The sequence below is a fragment of the Mus caroli genome, chromosome 2 (genome assembly GCF_900094665.2).
Source record: "Mus caroli chromosome 2, CAROLI_EIJ_v1.1, whole genome shotgun sequence".
NCBI lineage: Eukaryota > Metazoa > Chordata > Mammalia > Rodentia > Muridae > Mus > Mus caroli.
This window is the reverse complement of record NC_034571.1, coordinates 78855499-78875782: the sequence shown is the minus strand read 5'-3', so window position 1 is coordinate 78875782 and position 20284 is coordinate 78855499. Positions and strand designations below refer to the sequence as shown.

The 20284-nt window shown below is 42.3% G+C and overlaps 1 protein-coding gene across 1 annotated transcript in view; it reads right to left on the bottom strand.

The window, feature by feature from the left end:
• The window catches only part of Btbd18 (BTB domain containing 18), a 6767-nt gene extending 2966 nt beyond the window's left edge, over window positions 1-3801 (bottom strand). The window contains exon 1 of the mRNA XM_021156906.1: window positions 3678-3801. Within this exon, the coding sequence (XP_021012565.1) occupies window positions 3678-3801 (124 nt within the window). The remainder of the gene's footprint in view (window positions 1-3677) is intronic.
• Window positions 3802-20284: the final 16483 nt, after the last annotated feature.

Sequence of the window (20284 nt, the reverse complement as noted above, 5' to 3'; positions counted from 1 at the left end):
GGGACTTTTGGGATAGCATTTGAAATGTAAATGAGGAAAATATCTATTAAAAAAAAAAACCAAAAAGCCAAACCCTTATCTAGGGCTGGAGAGATGGCTCCGTGGTTAAGAGCACTGACTAGGGCTGGAGAGGTGGCTCAGCAGTTAAGAGCATTGATTGCTCTGCCAAAGGTCCTGAGTTCAATTCCCAGCAACCATATGGTGGCTTACAATCATCTTTAATGGGATCTGATGCCCTCTTCTGGTGTGTTTGAGGACCGCTACAGTGTACTCATGTCCATAAAATAAATAAATAATTAAAAAAAAAAAGGAGCTCTGACTGTTCTCCCAGAGGTCCTGAGTTCAATTCTCAGCCCCCTCCCCCACCAAAATATACCTTGTTCAAGTCACATTTGGTGGTGCATGTCTATAACATCAGAAGCTAACAGGTAGACACATCAGGAATTTAGTCATTCTGAAGGCCGGTAGGAGCTATATATGGTATTGTTTTAATTTTTTTCTTTTGGTTTTTCAAAATAGGGTTTCTCTGTGAACTCCTGGCTGTTCTGGAACTCCCTCAGTAGAGCAGGGTGGCCTCAAACTCACAGAGATCCACCCACACCTGCCTCTGCCTCTAGATTGCTGGGATTAAAGTGTGAGATTTTGTTTTCAAAAGACCCAAACAAACAAAAAAGCTTTCCTAAGTGCTTGACATATTTTGAACCTTTGCAACTATCCCATTAGAATAGTAGGTACATTTTTCAGACTTTCTATGCCCATAAGACTTTGCCATTTGTTTTTGTTTGCTTATTTCCAGACAGGATCTGGTTCTATAGCCCAGCCTGGCTTCAAATCCATGAATCATTTGAGGAGAGTAATTACAGTCATACAGCACTGCATCAGGCTCTAGCTCTTCTGTTTGTGTGTGGACATGCATATTTGTGAAGGGGTGAGATCTGCACGCTATAACCTGAACATGGAAGAGAACAAGCTCAAATGGCAGTTCCCACCCTTCACCTTGACACAGGATCTCTTTGTTGTCCTCCATAATGCCAGGCTAGCTGGTCTCCAAGTTTCCCAGGATTCTCATGCTCCTGCCTTCTATCTAGGCAAAGGAGCTCTGAGACTGGAGGTGTGCACAACTATATTGTTTTACTTGGGGTCTGAGGATTCAAACTCAGGTTCTACATTTGCATGATAACTTTGTTACCTATAGAGTGATCCCCTAACTCCTATAGTTTACATTTAGGGTATGTGGAGGCTAGAAGTTGACCTCAATTGATTTTCTACCTTATCCTTTGAGAGTCTCTCATTGAACCTGGACCTCACCAACCTGGCTAGAGTAGCTGGCCAACAAACCCCAGGGGTCCTTCTGTCTCTATATCCCCTGCACTGGAATTATAGAAACATATATCAAGACAGCCAGCTTTTTATATGGATGTTGATAATCCAAACATAGATATTTGTGCTTTCAAGGCAAGCACTTTACCAATTAAGCCTTCTATTTGCATACGATGTGTGAAGACACAGTGTGCTATAAAACATACATATAGGAGCCGGGATTTAATCCCAGCACTCAGGAGGCAGAGGCAGGCGGATTTCTGAGTTCGAGGCCAGCCTGGTCTACAGAGTGAGTTCCAGGACAGCCAGGGCTATACAGAGAAACCCTGTCTCAAAAAACAAAACAAATATATATATATATATATATATATATGTCAAAGAATAACTTGTGTTTGTCCTCATTTTTCTTTGATACAGGGTCTAACTCTTTCTACGTGCTCCCTATGACAGCCTAGCTGTCCTTTGGGCTCCCAAAGTTCTCCTGTCTTCTGACTCATCTCTTTGTAGGGGTGCTGGGATTATAGAGAGTTGCACTATATGTTTGGGTATTAGGGCTTCAAGCTTAGGTCCTCATGCTTGCACACCTAGGACTTATACCCAGTGAGCCATTTCCCTACCCTCTTACTTAGTTATTTTGGGGCTGGGTACCATGTTATCTATTCTGGTGTAAAACTTCCTACGTAGTCAAGGATGACCTGAATTTCTGATCTTCCTGCTTCTAGAGCATGTACCACCCCACCTGGTTTAATCTGTGCTGGGGACTGAACCCAGGGATTCATAAAAACTAGGTTAACACTCTGCCAATTGAACTATATGCTCAACTTCTATTATTTTTTTAAAGATTTATGCATTTATATTTTATGTGTATGTATGTTCTGCTTGCATAGATGCCTGATGCTTAAGGAAGCCAAAAGAGGGCGCCAGATCTCTTAGAACTGGATAGCCTGTAAGCTGCCATGCCATTGCTAGGAACTGAACCATGGTCCTCTTGTAAAACCGACATAAGTGCTAAACCAATCCCTCTAGCCAACCCCCCCTCCCGTGCCTCCCACCCCTTTTGTTTAGTTTTGTTTGTTGAGACAGTCTGGGCATGAAATATGACTTAGCACAGGAAGGTACTAGCAGCCAACCAAGCCTATAGACCTGAGTTCCATCCCTGAAGCCCACTGGATGGAAGGAGAAAACTGACTCCTGCAAGCTGTTTTCCGACCTTCACCTGTATGCCGTGGTGCACCTCCCAGCCCACGAAACAAACGATATATGTGTGACAAGCATGAGTACAGCTTACTCTGTAGCCTGGGCTGTCCTTTGTGGTCCTTTTACAGCAACTTCCTAAGTCCTGCCTATCTTCAAGATTTACTTTTTTTTTTTAAATCCAGGTTTCAATTATATATTGAGTACTCCATCCACACAGATGCATATGTACCACATGTGTGCCAGATGCTAAGAGGGCACTGGATTCCCTGGAACTGGACTTAAGGATGGGTCTAAGCCAACATGTGCCTGCTGGTACATAAGCAACAAATGTCTTTAGCCAGTGAGCCGCCAGATCTTTACAGCCCCATTCTAGTTAATTTTAGGGGTTAAAAAAATGGTAACAGTTTAACTTAAAAAAATGGTTTTATGTTTTACCTACATATTTATCTGTACACCACATGTGTGAGTTGCAGACAGTTGTAAGCTGAAATGTGGACTCTGGGAATCGAACCAGGTTCCTCTGGAAGAGCAGTCAATACTCTGAACCATTAAGCTAGCTTTTCAGCTTCCCAACAATTCTACTCTTGAGAACAGTTTTAGAAGGGCTGTGGATATAGCTTTTTTGTAGAGTGCTTGCCTACAATGCACAAAAACCGCAGGATTGATCCCTAGCTCTGCATCAAACTAGGCATGGTGGAAAACTCAGGAGGCAGGAGAATTAGAAGTCCAAGGCCTTTTTCAGCTACATAGAGTTTGAGGAAAACCTAGGTTGCATAAGACCTTATCTCAAAAACAAACAAACAAACAAACAAATTTATTCTAAGCCAGGTGCTAAAAGAAAGCCTTTAATCCTAGCCTAGGAAAGCAGAGTCAAGTTTCAAATCCCTGAGCCTGAGGCCAGTCTGGCTTACAAAGCAAGTTCTAGGTCACCAGGGCTACATAGTGAGACCCTATCTCAACAAAATAAACACTACTACCAACAAAACCTCATACCCTCCCAAAAATGATTGTCCTGGAAACAAAAAGCTTTTTTGTCAGCGAGATTATAACATTTATAGCTAATAATATTCTTCTGGGTTTGCAGTCTACCTCTGGCCTTGAACATTTTACCTTATTTGTTCTATTGTAATTTTTCAGCTCAACCTCGGTTAATTTCTTACCCTCTGCCTGCAGAAGGGCATCACAAAACACACCACTCTGCTGCTGGTGATGAAGCTGTAGAAAAGCTACCCGGAGGAACCGGGGGTTCCTGTACAGGATTTTGGAACTGGCAGGAGAGCACATGTTATATTTGGTTAATAAACCTTCTAGGTTTTCCTGATTCAGATTCCTGTGGGGAGATAATATATTTCAGAGTTAAGATTATCCCTAACTTATGTTTTTGTCTCTGAAATGGCAAAGAAAAGTTAAAAGCTAACGAGCTGAAGAAACACAAGCTGCGAAGTTACCCTGAGGACTATGATGACAGAGGGAGTGAGTCTTGGCTCCCTTCTAAAGTAGCATAGCTGTGTTAACATCATGCAGGTAACCCAACGTCTCAGACACTCGTTTTTCTCATGCATGAAATGGAAATAACAGTACTTACCTTGTAAGGCTTCTAAAAAAATTTCAATAAGCCAGACATGGGGAGCATGTCTAAAATTGCAGTTCTTGGGAGGCAGAGGTAGTATGACTAGGAATTCAAAGACATCCACCCTCCCATAAAAAGTAGTTCAAGGCCAGCCGAGGCTATATGAGACCCTGTCTCAAACACACAACAAAGAGAGAGAATGGTGGTACATGTCTGTAATTGAAGCAACTGAGAGGAAAAGGCAAGAGAACTGTGAGTTTGAGGTCAGCCAGCATGGGCTGCACAGGGAGACTGACTCAAAATAAAATTAAATGAGTCAATACAGGCAAGATTTCTAAGTACAGTGTGTGCCTAGTACAAAATAACTATCTCCCCAAGTGTCTGTCTGCTATCTTTGTTTGTTTGTTTGTTTTTGGTTTTTGAGACAGGGTCTCTCTGTATAGCCCTGGCTGTCCTGGAACTCACTTTGTAGACCAGGCTGGCTTTGAACTCAGAAATCTGCCTGCCTCTGCAACCTGGGTGCTGGGATTAAAGGCGTGTGCCACCACACCCAGCTCTGTCTGCTATCTTTATTACTCAGTTTTTCTCATTCATATTAGCACCAAGACCCAACTCCTGTAGTGCCAACTACTTGCATTCTTCCTGAGCACCACAGCTCAGAATACTCTAAATCTCACACTTTCAAAAGCTCTACTGCTAGCTATAAAAGTGACTCTGCAAAGCCATAAGCACTTTCCTTTCACTTATTACACTAACCAGCAGAGGGTGCACAATCAAGACAAGACAGGCCTTTAATCCCAGCACTCAGAGGCAGAGGTGGGCGGATTTCTGAGTATGAGGCCAGCCTGGTCTACAAAGTGAGTTCCAGGACAGCCAGGGCTACACAGAGAAACCCTGTCTCGAAAAACAAAAAACAAAACAAAACAAAAAAGACAAGACAGGATTTGGGAGGTCTTGCAGAGAAACAAGAACAAAGTGAATTGTTGACTGACCAAAGTGAGCCAGACTGGCCTCATCAATTTGCAATACTGTGGACTTTGTGTCCCTGGTTAACTGCCTGGCTAACAGTGGAGCGAGGAGAGGTAAGCAGTTGACTCTTCTCCACCAAATCAAGTGAATATTCTGACCTACACTTCTAGTTTGTGTATGTGTGTGTATGTGTCATGACCACTTCCCCACCTCCACTCACCTTACAACTCTGCGTTCTCTTTCTGGTACTGTACGTAGTTTTCTGTCAGGTAGCACTGAAGAGTCCAAATAGTTCACGTCAAAACTATCAGGAAAGAAAAGAGCGAGTAAGTAAATTAAGAACGCGAAGCGCCAGATGTGGTGGCGCACGCCTTTAATCCCAGCACTCAGGAGGCAGAGGCTAGCGGATTTCGGAATTTGAGGCCAAGCCTGAGTTCCAGGACAGCCAGGGCTACACAGAGAAACTCTGTCTCAAAAACAAACAAACAAAAAGAGAACTCGAAGCATCAGCTGGGTTTGGTGGTCTGGTGTCCCTATGTCTGCAATCTTAGCTATTATTCAGGAGGCCAAGGCAGGAGTGTTATATGTTTCAGATCCGCATGGGCAATTTAGCGAGCTCCATTCTCAGAATTTAAAAAGGATTGATGGTCCAGTTCAGGGGTAGAGGTCTTGCCTGGCTTGTGTGTGGCCTTATACTACGAAAGAGGGTGGGAAAGACTATTAATTTTCATCCCCGCCCTCGGAAATGTAGATGAGCGAGGCCCCAGTTGCAAGGGTGAGGGAAGAATTTCCAAAGCATCAAGGCCTTAGCCGTGTCCTCAGACCCAACCTGGAATTGTTCTGCAGTAGAACTTGTTCCTGTTGTCCTCACTTTCCTTCGGTCCTCTTGTCCGCTTGCTTGGTCTCCTCCTAATGTCCAGCCTCAAGCCGAAAGGTTGCGCCAAGCAGCAGAGGTTGGCCCCACAACCTCAGCAATCCCCTCCCACTCCAGAAATAAGAAACCGAGGGTTAGTGGCGAAACGGCGGCACAGAAGGCCCTGCAAAGCAGGTCACCCCCGCACGCCTGGGGCCCCCAGGCCCAACTCCTTTGAAGAGGGCTCTTCGGCGCGAGGGGTGCTGGGAATGGAGCAAGGCGCTAGCGGAGGCCTGAAATCAGGGCTGGCCCTCGCTGGCTTCGTCCACACGGGTTCTGTAGTTTCTCCTTGGCGCCCTCGGGCCGCTGCGGGTCTCCAGCACCCACATGCACTGGGAGTGATGACGACGACGACGAGGGTCTGAGGCCACGCGGCCCAGGCTAAACACCGCGCGCTGCCAGCCTCGCGCTCCGGGCGTCGAGGGTTCCTGACTGCTTCCTTCCTCCCTCCGCGCGTCTGGAATACGTCATCCTCATTGGACGGCCGCTCCTGGGCGAGCCAATCAGACGAGGAGGGGCGCCTTGGTGGGAGGCGAAGTCTCCAGGGAGTTGACGACGCTGAGGGGAGCCGTCTGGGCTGGGAGAGGTAGGGCGCACGGGCCTGCATGGGAGGAATTCTTCTGGAATCGGCCTTGACCCAGAGCACATGGAGGACAGGGCCAAGACTTCTGCTTAAATTGGAAGGGCTTCGAAGCGGTTGAGGTACTTTTGTGTGTGTGTGTGTGTGTGTGTGTGTGTGTGTGTGTGTGTGTGCGCGCGCGTGTTCTTCTTGAAGAGGCTGCAAAATAACCGTTGTCCTGGCTAGATCCTTCTAGATCTTTTGGAGGAAAAAAACCAAACATACGTTTCTGCTTGCAAGATTGCTGATTACGATATGTATTTTCTAAGACGAGACAGGTTCCTTAGCACATGTGAAGACCTGGGTTTCAGTTTATAGTACCCAGTAAGGAGTGGATGAGGCACACTGATAATCCAAAGCTGTGGAGGGGAAGCAGGAGGATCAGAACTTCAAGGCCACCCTTAGCTACATAGGCAGTATGAGACCCGCCTGGGCCACATGAGACAGTCTCAAAACCTAAGAGGATGAAGATGAAGAAGATGAAGATGATAAAGAATTTGCCTGATAAGATGGTTTAGCAGGAGCCAGGCATGGTGGCGCACTTGGGAGGCAGAGGCAGGCGGATGTCTGAGTTTGAGGCCAGCCTGGTCTACAGAGTGAGTTCCAGGACAGCCAGGGCTACACAGAGAAACCCTGTGAAAAAAGATGGTTTAGCAGGTAAAGGTGCCTGCTGCTGAGCTGGCTGACCTGAGCTTTATCCCAGGGACTCACATGTCGGAAAGAGAGAGCAGGTTCTGGAAAGTTATCCTCTGACCTCTACTAGCACAGAAACAAACAAACAAATAAATAAATGTGATCAATGTAAAACAATGGATCAATAAAACCAGATTGATTATAGTGCATGGCACTCTACACTATGCTCTGTCTGCTGATTTCACTTTCCCTCTTTTGTTGCTAATTATTGAAACACAGCCTTCCTTTATACAGGCTGACCATGGACTTTAATACACTGAGCTATTTAAATCTCAGCCCCAACCACATTTCTCTTTTTGTTTTTATTTTTTTTAAAAAACATAACAGGAACTCATAATGTTGCCTAGGACTTCCTCAAATTAGCAATTCTCTTGCCTCAGCTTCCTCAGAAGGTGTGGTTATAGGTGTTCACCACTGTGCCCAACTTCTTATTTTTCTTTTTCTTACTGTGTAGACCAGGTTGGTCTAGCCCTCACAGTGATCTGCCTGCTCCTATCTTCTAAGTGCTGTGATTACAGGCATGTGTCACCATGCCCAGTTCCTTTTTTTGGTTTTTAGACTTTTTCTCCCCAGCTCTTCCCTAATCTTTCATCATTTTATGATAGCTTGCTTTTTTGGTTATAGATGTAGAAGTTAAATTTTTGAATATTATTGAACACTGAATATAATGTTTCATGGATTAAAGATAAAAGAGAAACAGAAAAAAACATAAGAGAGAAAAAAGCAGCCATGTATGTTTAAAATGTACTTCACTTGACTAACTCATTTTTGTTTGTATTTTATTTATTTATTTATTTAGGCCAGTGTCTGACTGTTTAGTCTTAGCTGGACTTTTTTGTTTGTTTTGTTTGTTTGTTTGTTTGTTTGTTTGTTTTTGGTTTTTGGTTTTTCGAGACAGGGTTTTTCTGTGTAGCCCTGGCTGTCCTGTAGACGAGGCTGGCCTCAAACTCAGAAATCCGCCTGCCTCTGCCTCCCAAGTGCTGGGACTAAAGGCGTGCGCCACCATGCCCGGCTGCTTAGCTGGACTTTATATGGTCCGGGCTAGGTATCCTGTTTCTGCTTCCCTAGTATTGATTGTCTCTAAAAGTTATCTTTGACTTTTGAACTTGGCAGGGATGATGTCTGGATATAGAAGATATCCTGAGTAATGGGAGAAGATAATTCTTATTATCTTCTGGACAATATATTTCTTCCCCTTTCTACTTTGGTTAAAAACTAGATCATATAAAATAAATGTAATATGCTTTGGTCTTTGACCACTATAGAGTAAATATGAGGGTCTTCATGAAGGTTAACTAAATACATGAGGGTAGGTAATGATTATATCAGCCCGATTAAGTGAGCAGGAATGGAATTCCAGGTTATATAGATAAAGAAAGGTCTGATTATATAGTTAATGGGGATAACTGTCATATGTAAAGTGTATAAATCTGGTACCTTGGAAGGCACAGGGAATCTGCCACCTTGGTGAGCTTTCATTTCTCATCTGTAAAGTGGTGGTATTCTTTCCATTGTGCCACTTTAGAAGACAGACGTACTAATGAGTTAAGTGTATGTCACTTGGCAGATGCTTCCTTGGTGGCATTACTTGGCAGTGGTGAACCACTGAAAACTTTGAGGGTGGGGAGTGTCAGGGTAAAGACTGGCCATGCCAATTCTTTTATTAAAACTAAAAATTTAAAATATGTGTATATATGCCATGCATGTGCAGGTGCCCACAGAGGCCAAAATAGGGTGTTTAGTTCTTCAGAGCTAGAGTTGTGAATCATCAATTATGGGTCTGGGAACTAAACTGTGGAAGAGCAAGAAGTTTTCTTATTCCTGAGCTATCCTCCCTAGCCCTCCCCCTTTGTTGTTTTTTGTTTGTTTGTTTGTTTGCATTTTCATTTGTTTGGTTGATTGGTTAGTTTGTTTGGTTTGGTTTGGTTTGGTTTTTAACCCTGCTGTCCTTGCTATGCAAATCAGGCTGGCTTTGAGCTTACAAAGATATTTTTGCCTCCACCTCCAGAGTATTACTACCACACATTAGCCCCCTACTTTTTGTTTTATAAAATGATTTTATTATTTTTTATGTGTATGGGTGTTTTGCCTGATATATCTGTGTATTATATGTGTGTCTGGTGCCCTTGGAGGCCAGAAGAGGGACTTAGATTCCCTTGAACTGGAGCTGTGAGCCATCATGTAGGTGCCGGGATTCGAACCCAGGTGCTCTAGAAAAGAACTAGTTCCCTTAGATATTGAATCATCTCTCTAGTCCCATTGTTTTTATTGTTGTTGTTGTCATTATTATTATTTCAAGAGACAGGATCTCATGTAGCCCAGTCCTTGAATTTGCAAAATAGCCAAGGAAGACATTGAACCTCTGATCTTCCTTCTGGGATGACAGGTATTTGCCACAACACCTACTTTATGAGGTGTTGAGAATGGAAGTCAAAGCTTCATTCATGCTAGGCAAACACTAGCAACAAACAGGTATATCTAATCCACAATTCATTCTTTAAAAATTTTTTTTGCCCATGCCTGTAATCCTAGCACTTGGGAGGCAGAGTCAGGTGGATCTCTGAGTTCGAGGCCAGCCTGGTCTACAGAACAAGTTCCAGGACAGCCAGGGCTACACAGAGAAACCCTAATAGCTNAGTCTGACCTCAAGTGTACTGTATAGCCAAGGCTGATCCTGAACTCCTGATCCTTCTGCCTCCTCCACTTTCCAAATGCTGGGGTTACAGGCACGTGCACTACAATGCCCGCTTTTTAAAAAGATATATGTATTTATGTGTATTAGTACACTGTAGCTGTCTTCACACTCACCAGAAGAGGGCACCAGATCCCATTACAGATGTCTGTGAACCACCATGTGGTTGCTGGGAATTGAACTCAGAACCTCTGAAAGAGCAGTCAGTGCTCTTAACTGCTGAGCCTCTCTCTAGCTTACCCATTTTAATAATCCATTTTTCTTTGTTTTTTAAATTAGTTTTTAATTAGTTTTTGTATATGTGTGTGGATGCACATGCCAGGGTGAGTGTGTCAAAACCAAAGGACAACATGTGAGGTTCAGTTCTCTCCTTCCACCATGTGGAGCCTGAGAATCAAAATCAAATTCCAGGTCTAATGACAAGCACCTTACCCACTGAGCCATCTCATTTAAAATTTATTTATTTATGTATGTGTGTGTACCATATGTATTCATTACCCAAGGAAGTAGCAGCTTCAGATCTCCTGGAACTGGAGTTCTGAATGACTTTGAGCCACAGTGTGTGTACTGGAAATTGAATTCTGGTCCTCTGCAAGAGCAGGCAGTGCTCTTAACTGATGAGCCATGTCCCTAGGCCAACAGTTTATTCTGAATGAGTTTATACTATATGCTAGACATCTTTAGACCATATTTATGTTGCCAGGTAATGTGGCCCATCTCTGTAATCCTGGTAGTTTGTAGGTTGAAGCAGTGGGGTTACTGGAAGTTCAAGGCTATCTTGGGCTATAAAGTGAGTTTTACACTGGTAGGAACTATATAGCAAGATCTGACTGAAAAGCAAAAGTGACTTATGTGTATTTTTATTCTGACAACAGATTTGTATGTGTGACATATGATGTATAGGCGCACAGGCTAGAGAAGGGCATCCAGTGTTCTGCACTATCACTCTCTGACTTACTGTTTTAAGCTTGGACCTGGGTTGGTGACCAGTAAACTGCAGTGACCCTCTGGACTCCCCCTCCTATCCATAGGCATTCATATAGCCATGTCTGGCTCTTTACATTGGTGCTGTAATCTGAACCAGGCCCTCATGGTTGAGCAGCAAGTGGGCAGTCTCCACTGAGCTCTCTCTCCAGCGAGAGACAGTTATTTCCATTTTATAGCTAAGGAAACTGAGCTTCAGAGATTATATAATTTGGCCAAGGTCTCATAGTGGTGCAAAAAACTGAACTAGTATACTTGTAGAGGTGTAGCTGGAAGCCAGCAGTTTGACTGCAGTCTCTCTTCTTAGCCAGTATATAACCATTATAGATTATGAAAGCTTTATGAAGATACATTTTGCAGCAGCCAATAGGAACACACACCTATTGTCCCAGCACTCAGGAGGCAGACACAGGGGGTATCTCTGTGAGCTCAAAGCCAGTCTGCCTGGTCTAGATATCAAGAGTTCTAGGTCAGTCAGGGGTACATAATGAGACCCTGTCTCAAATAATAAAATAAAGTAAAAATAAATTAAAAATAGGGCTAGAAGAGGTCACCACCAAGGTAATGACCAAAGTTTAATCCCCTGGGCCCATATGGAGGAAGGAGAGAACTGATCCCTACAAATTATTCTCTGATCTGAGTATGACTGCTGTGTCATATTCATACTCATGCACACACAAAGAAATCTAATTTAAAAATATATAAGGAGAAACCTTCTAACTCATTATCTTCGTTTAGTAATTAGTGAATAACTCATACCAGTTTTACCAGGTGGTAATATACCTTCAACCCTATAACTCAGAAGTCGGAGGCATGGGGTTTTTGAGTTTGAGGCCAGCCTCGGGTAGAGTGAGATCCTGTCTTAAACAAAACAAAGCAACCTCCCCACCCAAGAAAAAACAAAATCCAACAACAAACACAGCCCCTTCCCCTTAGAAACTTTAAAGGGATTCGTAGGAAAACCCCTATAATATTTTATTTAGGTCAAATAAAAAAGCCAGGTAATTTTGAGTTGACTAAGCAATAGCATTCTCTTAATTCTTTTAACGACGATATGATATTCTTAACTAGTCTACACTCTTTGTTTATTGGATTCTGCCCATTGTCCCAGGCAAACCATATTGTTTTGATGGGAAGATAGTGCTGGCCCTCACCGGCTCAGTGGATTCTGCTTTCTTTTAGTTTAGAGAAGAAAGGCTAACAAACTATTAAGAAGTCTAAGTATTTATTTTCTCCATTAGCTTTTAATTCAATTAAGCCAAAACAATGAAATTGAGTTTGTCTCAGATATTTCCTACCATCCCAGTCAGCATATAGTCCAGTTTCTGGGATTTCGCCTTCCTTCTTTCCTGACTTCCTTTGGGAAAACGCTTTGGGGAAGAAAGCAGCAAACCAAACCGCAGCAGGTAAAGAAAGTAAGCTCTTTTCTGTTTTCCCACCCAGATAGGTAGGGAAAGGGAACAAGACCCTCATCAAAGAGAACTGAGGCTTAGGCGAGCCGTTCTAAAATGCTTTGTTATTTAGCACCTCCCACCTCCCCCCAGATCTGCAGTAATCCCTCAGAGATTGTATAGTCTCCGCTTTAAATATACATATAATATATATGTATAAAACTTCCTCGTCTTTCTCTCTCCTTTTTTTTTTTTTTTTTTTTTTTAATTTCCTATAATAAAGTTTCCTATTGGATAAGGTCAGCTCCCTGATTTATGCCTGGTTCCTATTGGAAGCTCGCAGGGGCTGACATCACTTAGGAAAGCTAGGGTAGGGCTGCCAGATCAGTTTGTCACCACCCAGGCTGCCTTGCCTTTGGCTGGGTGCAACTTCCATTTTAGGTGTTGGATCTGAGGGGAAAAGGAGAGAGAGAGAGAGGGAAAGGGGGAGAGAGGGAGAGAGAGAGAGAGAGAGAGAGAGAGAGAGAGAGAGAGAGAGAGAGAGAGAGAGAGGGAGGGAGGGAGAGCAAGCGAGTGAGACAGACACGGAGGGAGAGGAGAAAGGCAGGAAAGATCCTGGAACGAGGAAGAGGAAGAGGCGGCGNTTCCATTTTAGGTGTTGGATCTGAGGGGAAAAGGGGAGAGAGAGAGAGGGAAAGGGGGAGAGAGAGAGAGAGAGAGAGAGAGAGAGAGAGAGAGAGAGAGAGAGCGATCAAGAGGGAGGGAGGGAGAGCAAGCGAGTGAGACAGACACGGAGGGAGAGGAGAAAGGCAGGAAAGATCCTGGAACGAGGAAGAGGAAGAGGCGGCGAACCTCGCTGGATTTGTCTTTTCTCAGCACATTGGTGAAGCTTTGGGTTTGTTTCTTAAAGGACTGGCTTTAGAAGTCCACATTTGAGGTGTGTGCTTTTTAAATTTTTTTCCTTTTATTAAAAATGTGTGTATTGGGAAAGGGGTAACTCAAGTGGAATTTTTTTCTTAATGGTAACTGGAGGGACTTTTAAAAGGGTGAGAAAGCCTGTTAGTGCTGACGGTGAATTTTAACCAATTATTTTTTTCACTTTTAATACTTTGGAGGTTTCTTGGTATTTTATTTAGTTAGGAAAAGGTAAAACGTACAAGACCTGGAAACAAACTTCTAGGTGTAATACCGGAAGCTGGTTAGAAGCTGGGTAGAAGTTGTGTAAATTCCTTTTTTTTGTGTGTACTTTTATATTATTTTTTTCCCCTGGATTTAGCTAACGTACTCTTATTTTTCAGAGCTCAAAAAGTTGTTTTTTTTTGGGGGGGGGCATGTTGTGTGTGGGTTGGGGAAGGAATCTGTCCTGGTCGGAAGCTGGTCGTACAGATGGCTCTTACCATGTTTCGGAACTTTTAGCCCCCTCACCTTTGAATTTGTGGCAGTGGAAAGTTGCAGGAAGCTTTCGAGTTTCAATGGTATTGTTTTTTCCTTCTGAACGTGGACGGCCCAGAAGGGTTTCAGCGCTGCAGTTCCTGGGTGGATCCCTCTTTCACTTTTCCAGGTGTGGTGGTGGGTGGGAGCCGCTGTCGCCTGCCTGCCTGCCTGCCTAGGAGGCTCTTTGCTTTGCCTTGTGAAAACAAATGGATCTACGTTAACTTGAGTTGCCACTCCTTCCTTCCTTCCTTCCTTCCTTCCTTCCTTTCTTTTTGTACTAAAAGTCCTTTTAGTGGCACAAATTTGTGAAGGTGTTGTGTGTTAAACTTACAGATATGGTAATGTTTGGCCTTTAAGGGGATAAGGAAATTCTAATCATACTTTCTGTTGACCGGAGTGAAACGGCAAAACACCTGAAAGTCGTCTCGGTCCTTTTGGTCTCTGAAAGGTTTGTAGGTTGTAAATAGACAGGTGAAGAGAAACCACTTAATGAAAACTTGGAGTTTGCAAAGCACGTTTGAGAAAGCATAAAGGGAATTTTATTTTTAAGCCACTGGAATGATGCTTTTTTGAGGTGTCTTTTGTTTGTTTGCCTGCTCGATTAACTAACTTACCACTAAGTTAGAACTCTGTTAAAGCTGTGACTGGTTCATGTTTTATAATTGACCTTAAGGTTTGCTTGGTTTTGATTTTTGTATATGCATTCTTGGAAATGTGCAGATCCTAGATAATTATATAGCCAACTCATCAGTAGCTGGAAAATAGGTACTTTCTTCTTTTAAAATGGAAATCAGCATGGAAATTAGAGCTGGAATAGATATTGCTCTAATTGTATCAAGATGGGTCTTAATGTCTAAGCTCCTCATTACCTTTAAACTGATATGAATCTTTAGTCTTTTGATTTCATAGTCCCTGTCCTCATTCTTTTTAGACTAGAATATTTCCTTGAATAATTTTCTACTGGGAAGATATTCCTTGTGTGGTGGTTTTGTCCTTGTGCGGTTGTGGCTTCTGGAGGAAACAAGTTTTGTTCCTCTTTTCCTTTCCATATAATTTAGGCAAGGATTACAGAAAAAAATTTGACGAGTGGACCTGAGAATTAAAATAAGTAATTGAAAAGAAAGACAAAAGACAATATGTACAGTGTGTTGGGCTACAGTTTTCATTTCCAATTTTCCTTTGAAATGCTTTTCCAAGGAGATTTCTCACTGTGTCTTTGGAGGGTCGGTTTGTTGCTGCCACAGTGTCGGTTTCTCACTCAACCTTTAGGGGGAGGGATGAGAGTCTGAAGGAGGAGTACAAAGGCAGTTTGAAAATAGATTCTGGATGACTGCTGGTGATCTGGGTCCGGCTTGGAAACTGAGCTTTGTGTAGCCGTGTTGCGCAGCATTAGGGTCCAGAACTATTTACAAACTAAGGTATTGTTTGGCCTGCCGTATAGTGAAGAGCCTTTTGAGGTGATAAGATGGAAGATTTTTGTCTTTTACTTCTCCTTCCTTGATTCTTTCAGGAATTACAGGAAAGAGTACAGATAAGTAAATCTTTTATTTTGCCATTATTTTTATTTTTTGTGCTTCTTATTTTGGTTTGGGGGTGAAAATGATGACAAATGAGTATGAATTGTATAGATTTTCTTTCCTTGTTTGCTTTATATGGAATTCAGTTAGTTTCTTTGTTACGTGAGTAAGGTAGTGGGTCTGAGTTTCAGGTGTGTGTGGTTGGTTAGATAGAGTGTTAGTGCCTTTCATAGGATTCCAGTATGGACAGTCAGGGGTGGGGGTCATCATGGTTTCAGCTGGTCTAAAATTGGGACTCTTGGAAATCTTAGAAAGGGGAAAGCTTCCAGTAATCGCATGCCAGCCTTAGGTTTATCAAATAATTGTTCCTAGGGGTAGATGAGACAGGATGCAGGCAGATAAATTCTGCTTAGATCACTATCAATTGCAATATCAAAATATTTAGCTGTGTATAATTTATTGCTTTCTATTGTGGTAGGTGACGGCCCTCTGTTAGTATCTTCTAGGTCTTCCAATCCCCTACCCTCCCTGTCATTGTTTTATTTTACTGTGTGCTAAGCATTTTGCATAGACTACTTAGTCTCTAATAACCATTTTTTAAAAATGAATTTGAGACAAAGAAGCTGGGGTTTGCTTAAACATCTCATTATTTAATTGGTGGAGGTCAAGATTGACCCTGGTCTGATTGAGCACAGAGTCAATGAATTTAACCAGGGGTACATTGCCATTACCCAAAGAGAATGGACATAACAGCTGGGACTAAAATAAATGAAGCCTTGCTATAGGCAGGAGTGTCTTAGTAGTTACTTATAGGCACCAAGTTCGGACAGTGTATATAAAAGACCAGTTTCTTTAGAGCAAGTGAGAGCTGAATATGCTGGCATAGATATCTTAGCCCTAAAAGCAGGGGCCATATCATGTACATGCCACTGCCGTTACATTAGTCCCTTTTTTCCCTTTTGTATTACTGGGGATTGAACTAGGAGCCTCACACAGGCAAGGCAAGTACTCTGCCACTGAGCTCATCGCCAGTTCTGCTTGCTTGCTTGCTTGTTTATTTGAGACAGGCTTTCTCCATGTTGCTCTGGTTGTCCTGGAACTCTGTAGACTAGGCTGGCCTTGAACTCACAGATCCGATCTGCCTCTGCCTCCAAAGTGCTGGGTCTAGTGGCATGCACTACCACATCCTGTTGTTCTTTATTTTTAACTTCTGGGATTTGCCTCAACCTTCGTTTGCTTATTAATGAAATTTTGTCTTCCAGAGAATTTTCAGCTCTTTGGGTTGAATGAGAAGCTTGGAGGTAGTTGTAATAAATAATGTTTGTCATAATGAATTAAAAATGACTATCTTTCACTCTAAACTTGAGGTGCTTGTGTGTAGGTACTTTCTTATCTCTAGCCCTTCATTACCTATTGTAGTGTCTGCTACAAACTGGGTGCTCAGTAAGTAAGCCTTGTTTAATTAAGGTACTTGATGGGAATTAGTGGAGTCTGAGAAGGCTTAAATGGAGACAGGAATCAGAACAACATGAATTCATTGCATTCCCATGTAATTTTGACACTTTCATGGTAACCTGTAGTGTAGATTTTTTATTTATTGCATTCCATTTTTCTGTTTACATACATTTCATTGTATTAGGTGGTGAAGGGCAGGCCCCTGCTCCTGCTAAGGCCAGGTGTATGGAAGTCAGAACAATTAGGACATGGGAGAGAATCTGTTCTTGTTCCCAGTGAGAACTCAAAGTCCGGATGCTTGGTGTCAGGTTCTTTTATCCTCTAGATATTTCACCAACCCTAATAATTTCTTTGGGGTGGAATCTCACGTAACTGAGGATCACCTTGAAATTGTGATCCCTCTGACCCTTCTGAATGCTGGTGCTATAGACATGTGTCACCACAACTAGCTTCTTTTTAACAAAGTTTCGGGAAATAATGGAAGATCTTTAAGGTTTAGCTTTTCTTGGCAGTCTAAAGAACGGTGTAAGAAGTAAGGTGCATTTCTTTCATAGCTTAGGCAGCTGTTGCCTTCAGTCAGTCAAGGCAGCCTATCCACTTTCTGGGGAAAAACGTGGAGAGCAGCAAGGAAGACCGTTTTCACCCCTGCTTGGGTCAGTGGTTTATATACCACCAACAAAAACACAAAGGTCTTGGGATGTTAGCTTTTGATTATAAGTATTCAAAGAAAATGTAGTTGATGTCATTTTTTTCCCTCTCTACAAGTCTCAGTTTGAGACAGGGTCTCCTGTAACTTGGCTGATCTTCAACTCCTAATCTTGTCTCTACCTCCTGAGTGCTACTGTGAATTACAGGACTAGGCTGCTACTACACTTGATATATCATGTTCTTTTTTTTCTGGAGATTGTGTAGGGGGATGTGTGTGTGTGTGTGTGTGTGTGTGTGTGTAGGGTTAGCACAGGATAGCACACACATGGTGGCTCAGAACCATTTGTGTAACTCCAGTTCCAGGGTATATGAGAACTCTTCTGGCCTCTATGGGTACCATTTATGCATGGTACACATATATACATGTAGGCAAAACACTCATACACATAAAATAAAAATCAACAAATCCATGTTACATGAAGCTGAAATGGGAATTGATTGACCTAAAAGATGTAGCTGCCTCCAAGGTTTCAAATAGAGCACTGATAGAGCATGAACACTGTCCTGCTTAGAATTAAAAGGGGAAGCTGAAATATGACTGATTTGTATTTAGTTGTGTAATTATTTTTAATTTGATTTTTGAGACAGAGTTTCAAGTAGCCCAGGCTGTCTTTGGCCTTGCCTAGGGCTTCCTAAATTCTGGACAAATAGTCTATCAATTGAGCTACCCCTAGTCTTTGTTTTGTTTTGTTTTTGACAGGGTTTTTCTGTTTAGGAGCCTAGGCTGTTCTGGATTCTGTAGACCAGGCTAGCCCCCAAATTCAAAGAGATCCTCTTACCTCTGTCTCCTTAGTTGTGGAATTAGAGATAAGTACTACCACACCCTGCTTCCTCCAGTCATAAAGAGTTGGTTTTTTCCAAGTGCTGATTAGTGCTAGGTAATTTGGTTAAAGTTATCACCAATCTCATATGGTGGTTGGTAAAGTGGTGTTTACAGTTTTTACTTCACACATGCAGAATTTTGCAATAAAAACTTCAAGAATCACATTAACTCTTCCTTACACCCATTTACGTAGCACCTTAACTGCTGCATAGTTTTTTGGTTTTTTTTTTTTTTTTTTGGTTTTTTGAGACAGGGTTTCTCTGTGCAGCCCTGGCTGTCCTGGAACTCACTCTATAGACCAGGCCTGCCTCTGCCTCCCCAGTGCTGCGATTAAAGGTGTGCATGCGCCACTACGCCAGGCTAAGTATTTTTTAATTTACTCAACCAAAAAAGTAATTTCCTACAGAGTACATCTCTCCAGTGTTATAAGGCAAAGAAGGATAGCACAATTGATGCTTAAAAAAACACACACACAGAAAGGAAAGTTTTGTAAAAGAAAGTCCTGTTTTTAAAAAAGCTGCTGGAGCAAGACTGTTGAGTTCCAATCTTAGATTTTTCTGATTTACCCTGGGACAAATTGCTTAGTTACTGTTTGTCCTGGTCTTTTCTCTAAGGTGGGGGTAGTTTTAATAATTTCTGTGGGGATACATATCTCAGAGGGTGCTTGCCTAACATGCTCTAAGCCCTAGGTTTGATTCTTCTAATGCAGAAACAAACAAACAAAAAAAATGTATTAACTCTTAACTTTGTATATCGGATTGTCATTACAATTGGTTTGCTATTTAAAGTTTATAAAGTATATAGCTCATACTAATATTTTGCATTTGTTTTCCATAGAACTCTGAATAAACATTATTTGTCTGTTGGACAAGATGTCTTTTTTTTTTTTTTTTTTTTTTTTTGAGACAAAGTTCACCATGTAGCAAACTTGCTTATACTCAAAATCTCCTGCCACAGCCTCCCAAGTGATAGGGTTACAGACATGTTCAAGCCTCTGGTGTTCTGTTAATTTTCAGAAACATTTTATTTTGGTGCTGGGCAGCAACTTTTAGGGAGCTGTGGAGGTGGGGGCTCAAAAACACTCTTGCAGAAAGGGAAGGAGACAAACAGGTAGCACCACCAGATTAGCTTCATAATTTCTTCAAAGACTTTAGCAGAACTGCAGGTTACTCCCGTCCTTTTGTGTCCAGCCAAAACAGAACTCTGGATAAATGTAATTTGATAAGAGTGGATCGAGAAGGGTTTGGATTGGGTTTGTTATCATCAGCTTGAACCAGATTTTTGTTTTCTGGCTTTCACTATGTACCCATGGTTGACTTGGAATTTAGACCGGGCTGCCTTCAAACTTGTGAAGAGCTTCCTACCTCTGCCCCCAAGTTGCCTGGATTACAGATAGGTACCACCAGCAGCCCCCCCTCTTTTTTGGTCACAATTCATTTTGAGCCAGGTTCTTCACATCAAGCTTATCTAGTCAGGAGTTTGTAAGCTAATGCTGGGTTATATAAATGGACGTGCAGAAACAAAGGCAGGCTTTTGCTATATTTTTATTGAAATAGGCTCCCTCTTTTTTTTATTCAGGAAACATTCCACTTGCAGCCCATATTTATGGATTGTAAAATTGTGACATGTAAAAATTTTGAGTTCATGAATGCTTCCTGTGAAAAGTGTGCTTCTAAGAAAAGTCTGCTTTCTTATGAAGAAAAGCCAAGCTGGGCTTGGGGGGTGTGTGCATATCTTAGATGTAGCCCTGTCTTGTAGGTTTCCTCCAGTCTAGAATTTTCCTTCTCTCCATTTTACCCCTCACCTGCTATGTAGTTTCTTTATATGATGTAGCCTACGCAACTAGGGTTCTGAATAGTATTTCTTTAGTACTCTTTAGCCTTAAGTGATAGCTCCCTTACCCAGTTCTTCAGTCTAGACTCTTTACTGTTTCAACTGATCCTTCCCTGTTGGCTTGCTTTCCCACTTTCTGTATTCTCTCCCTTCAGCTGATGGTCTT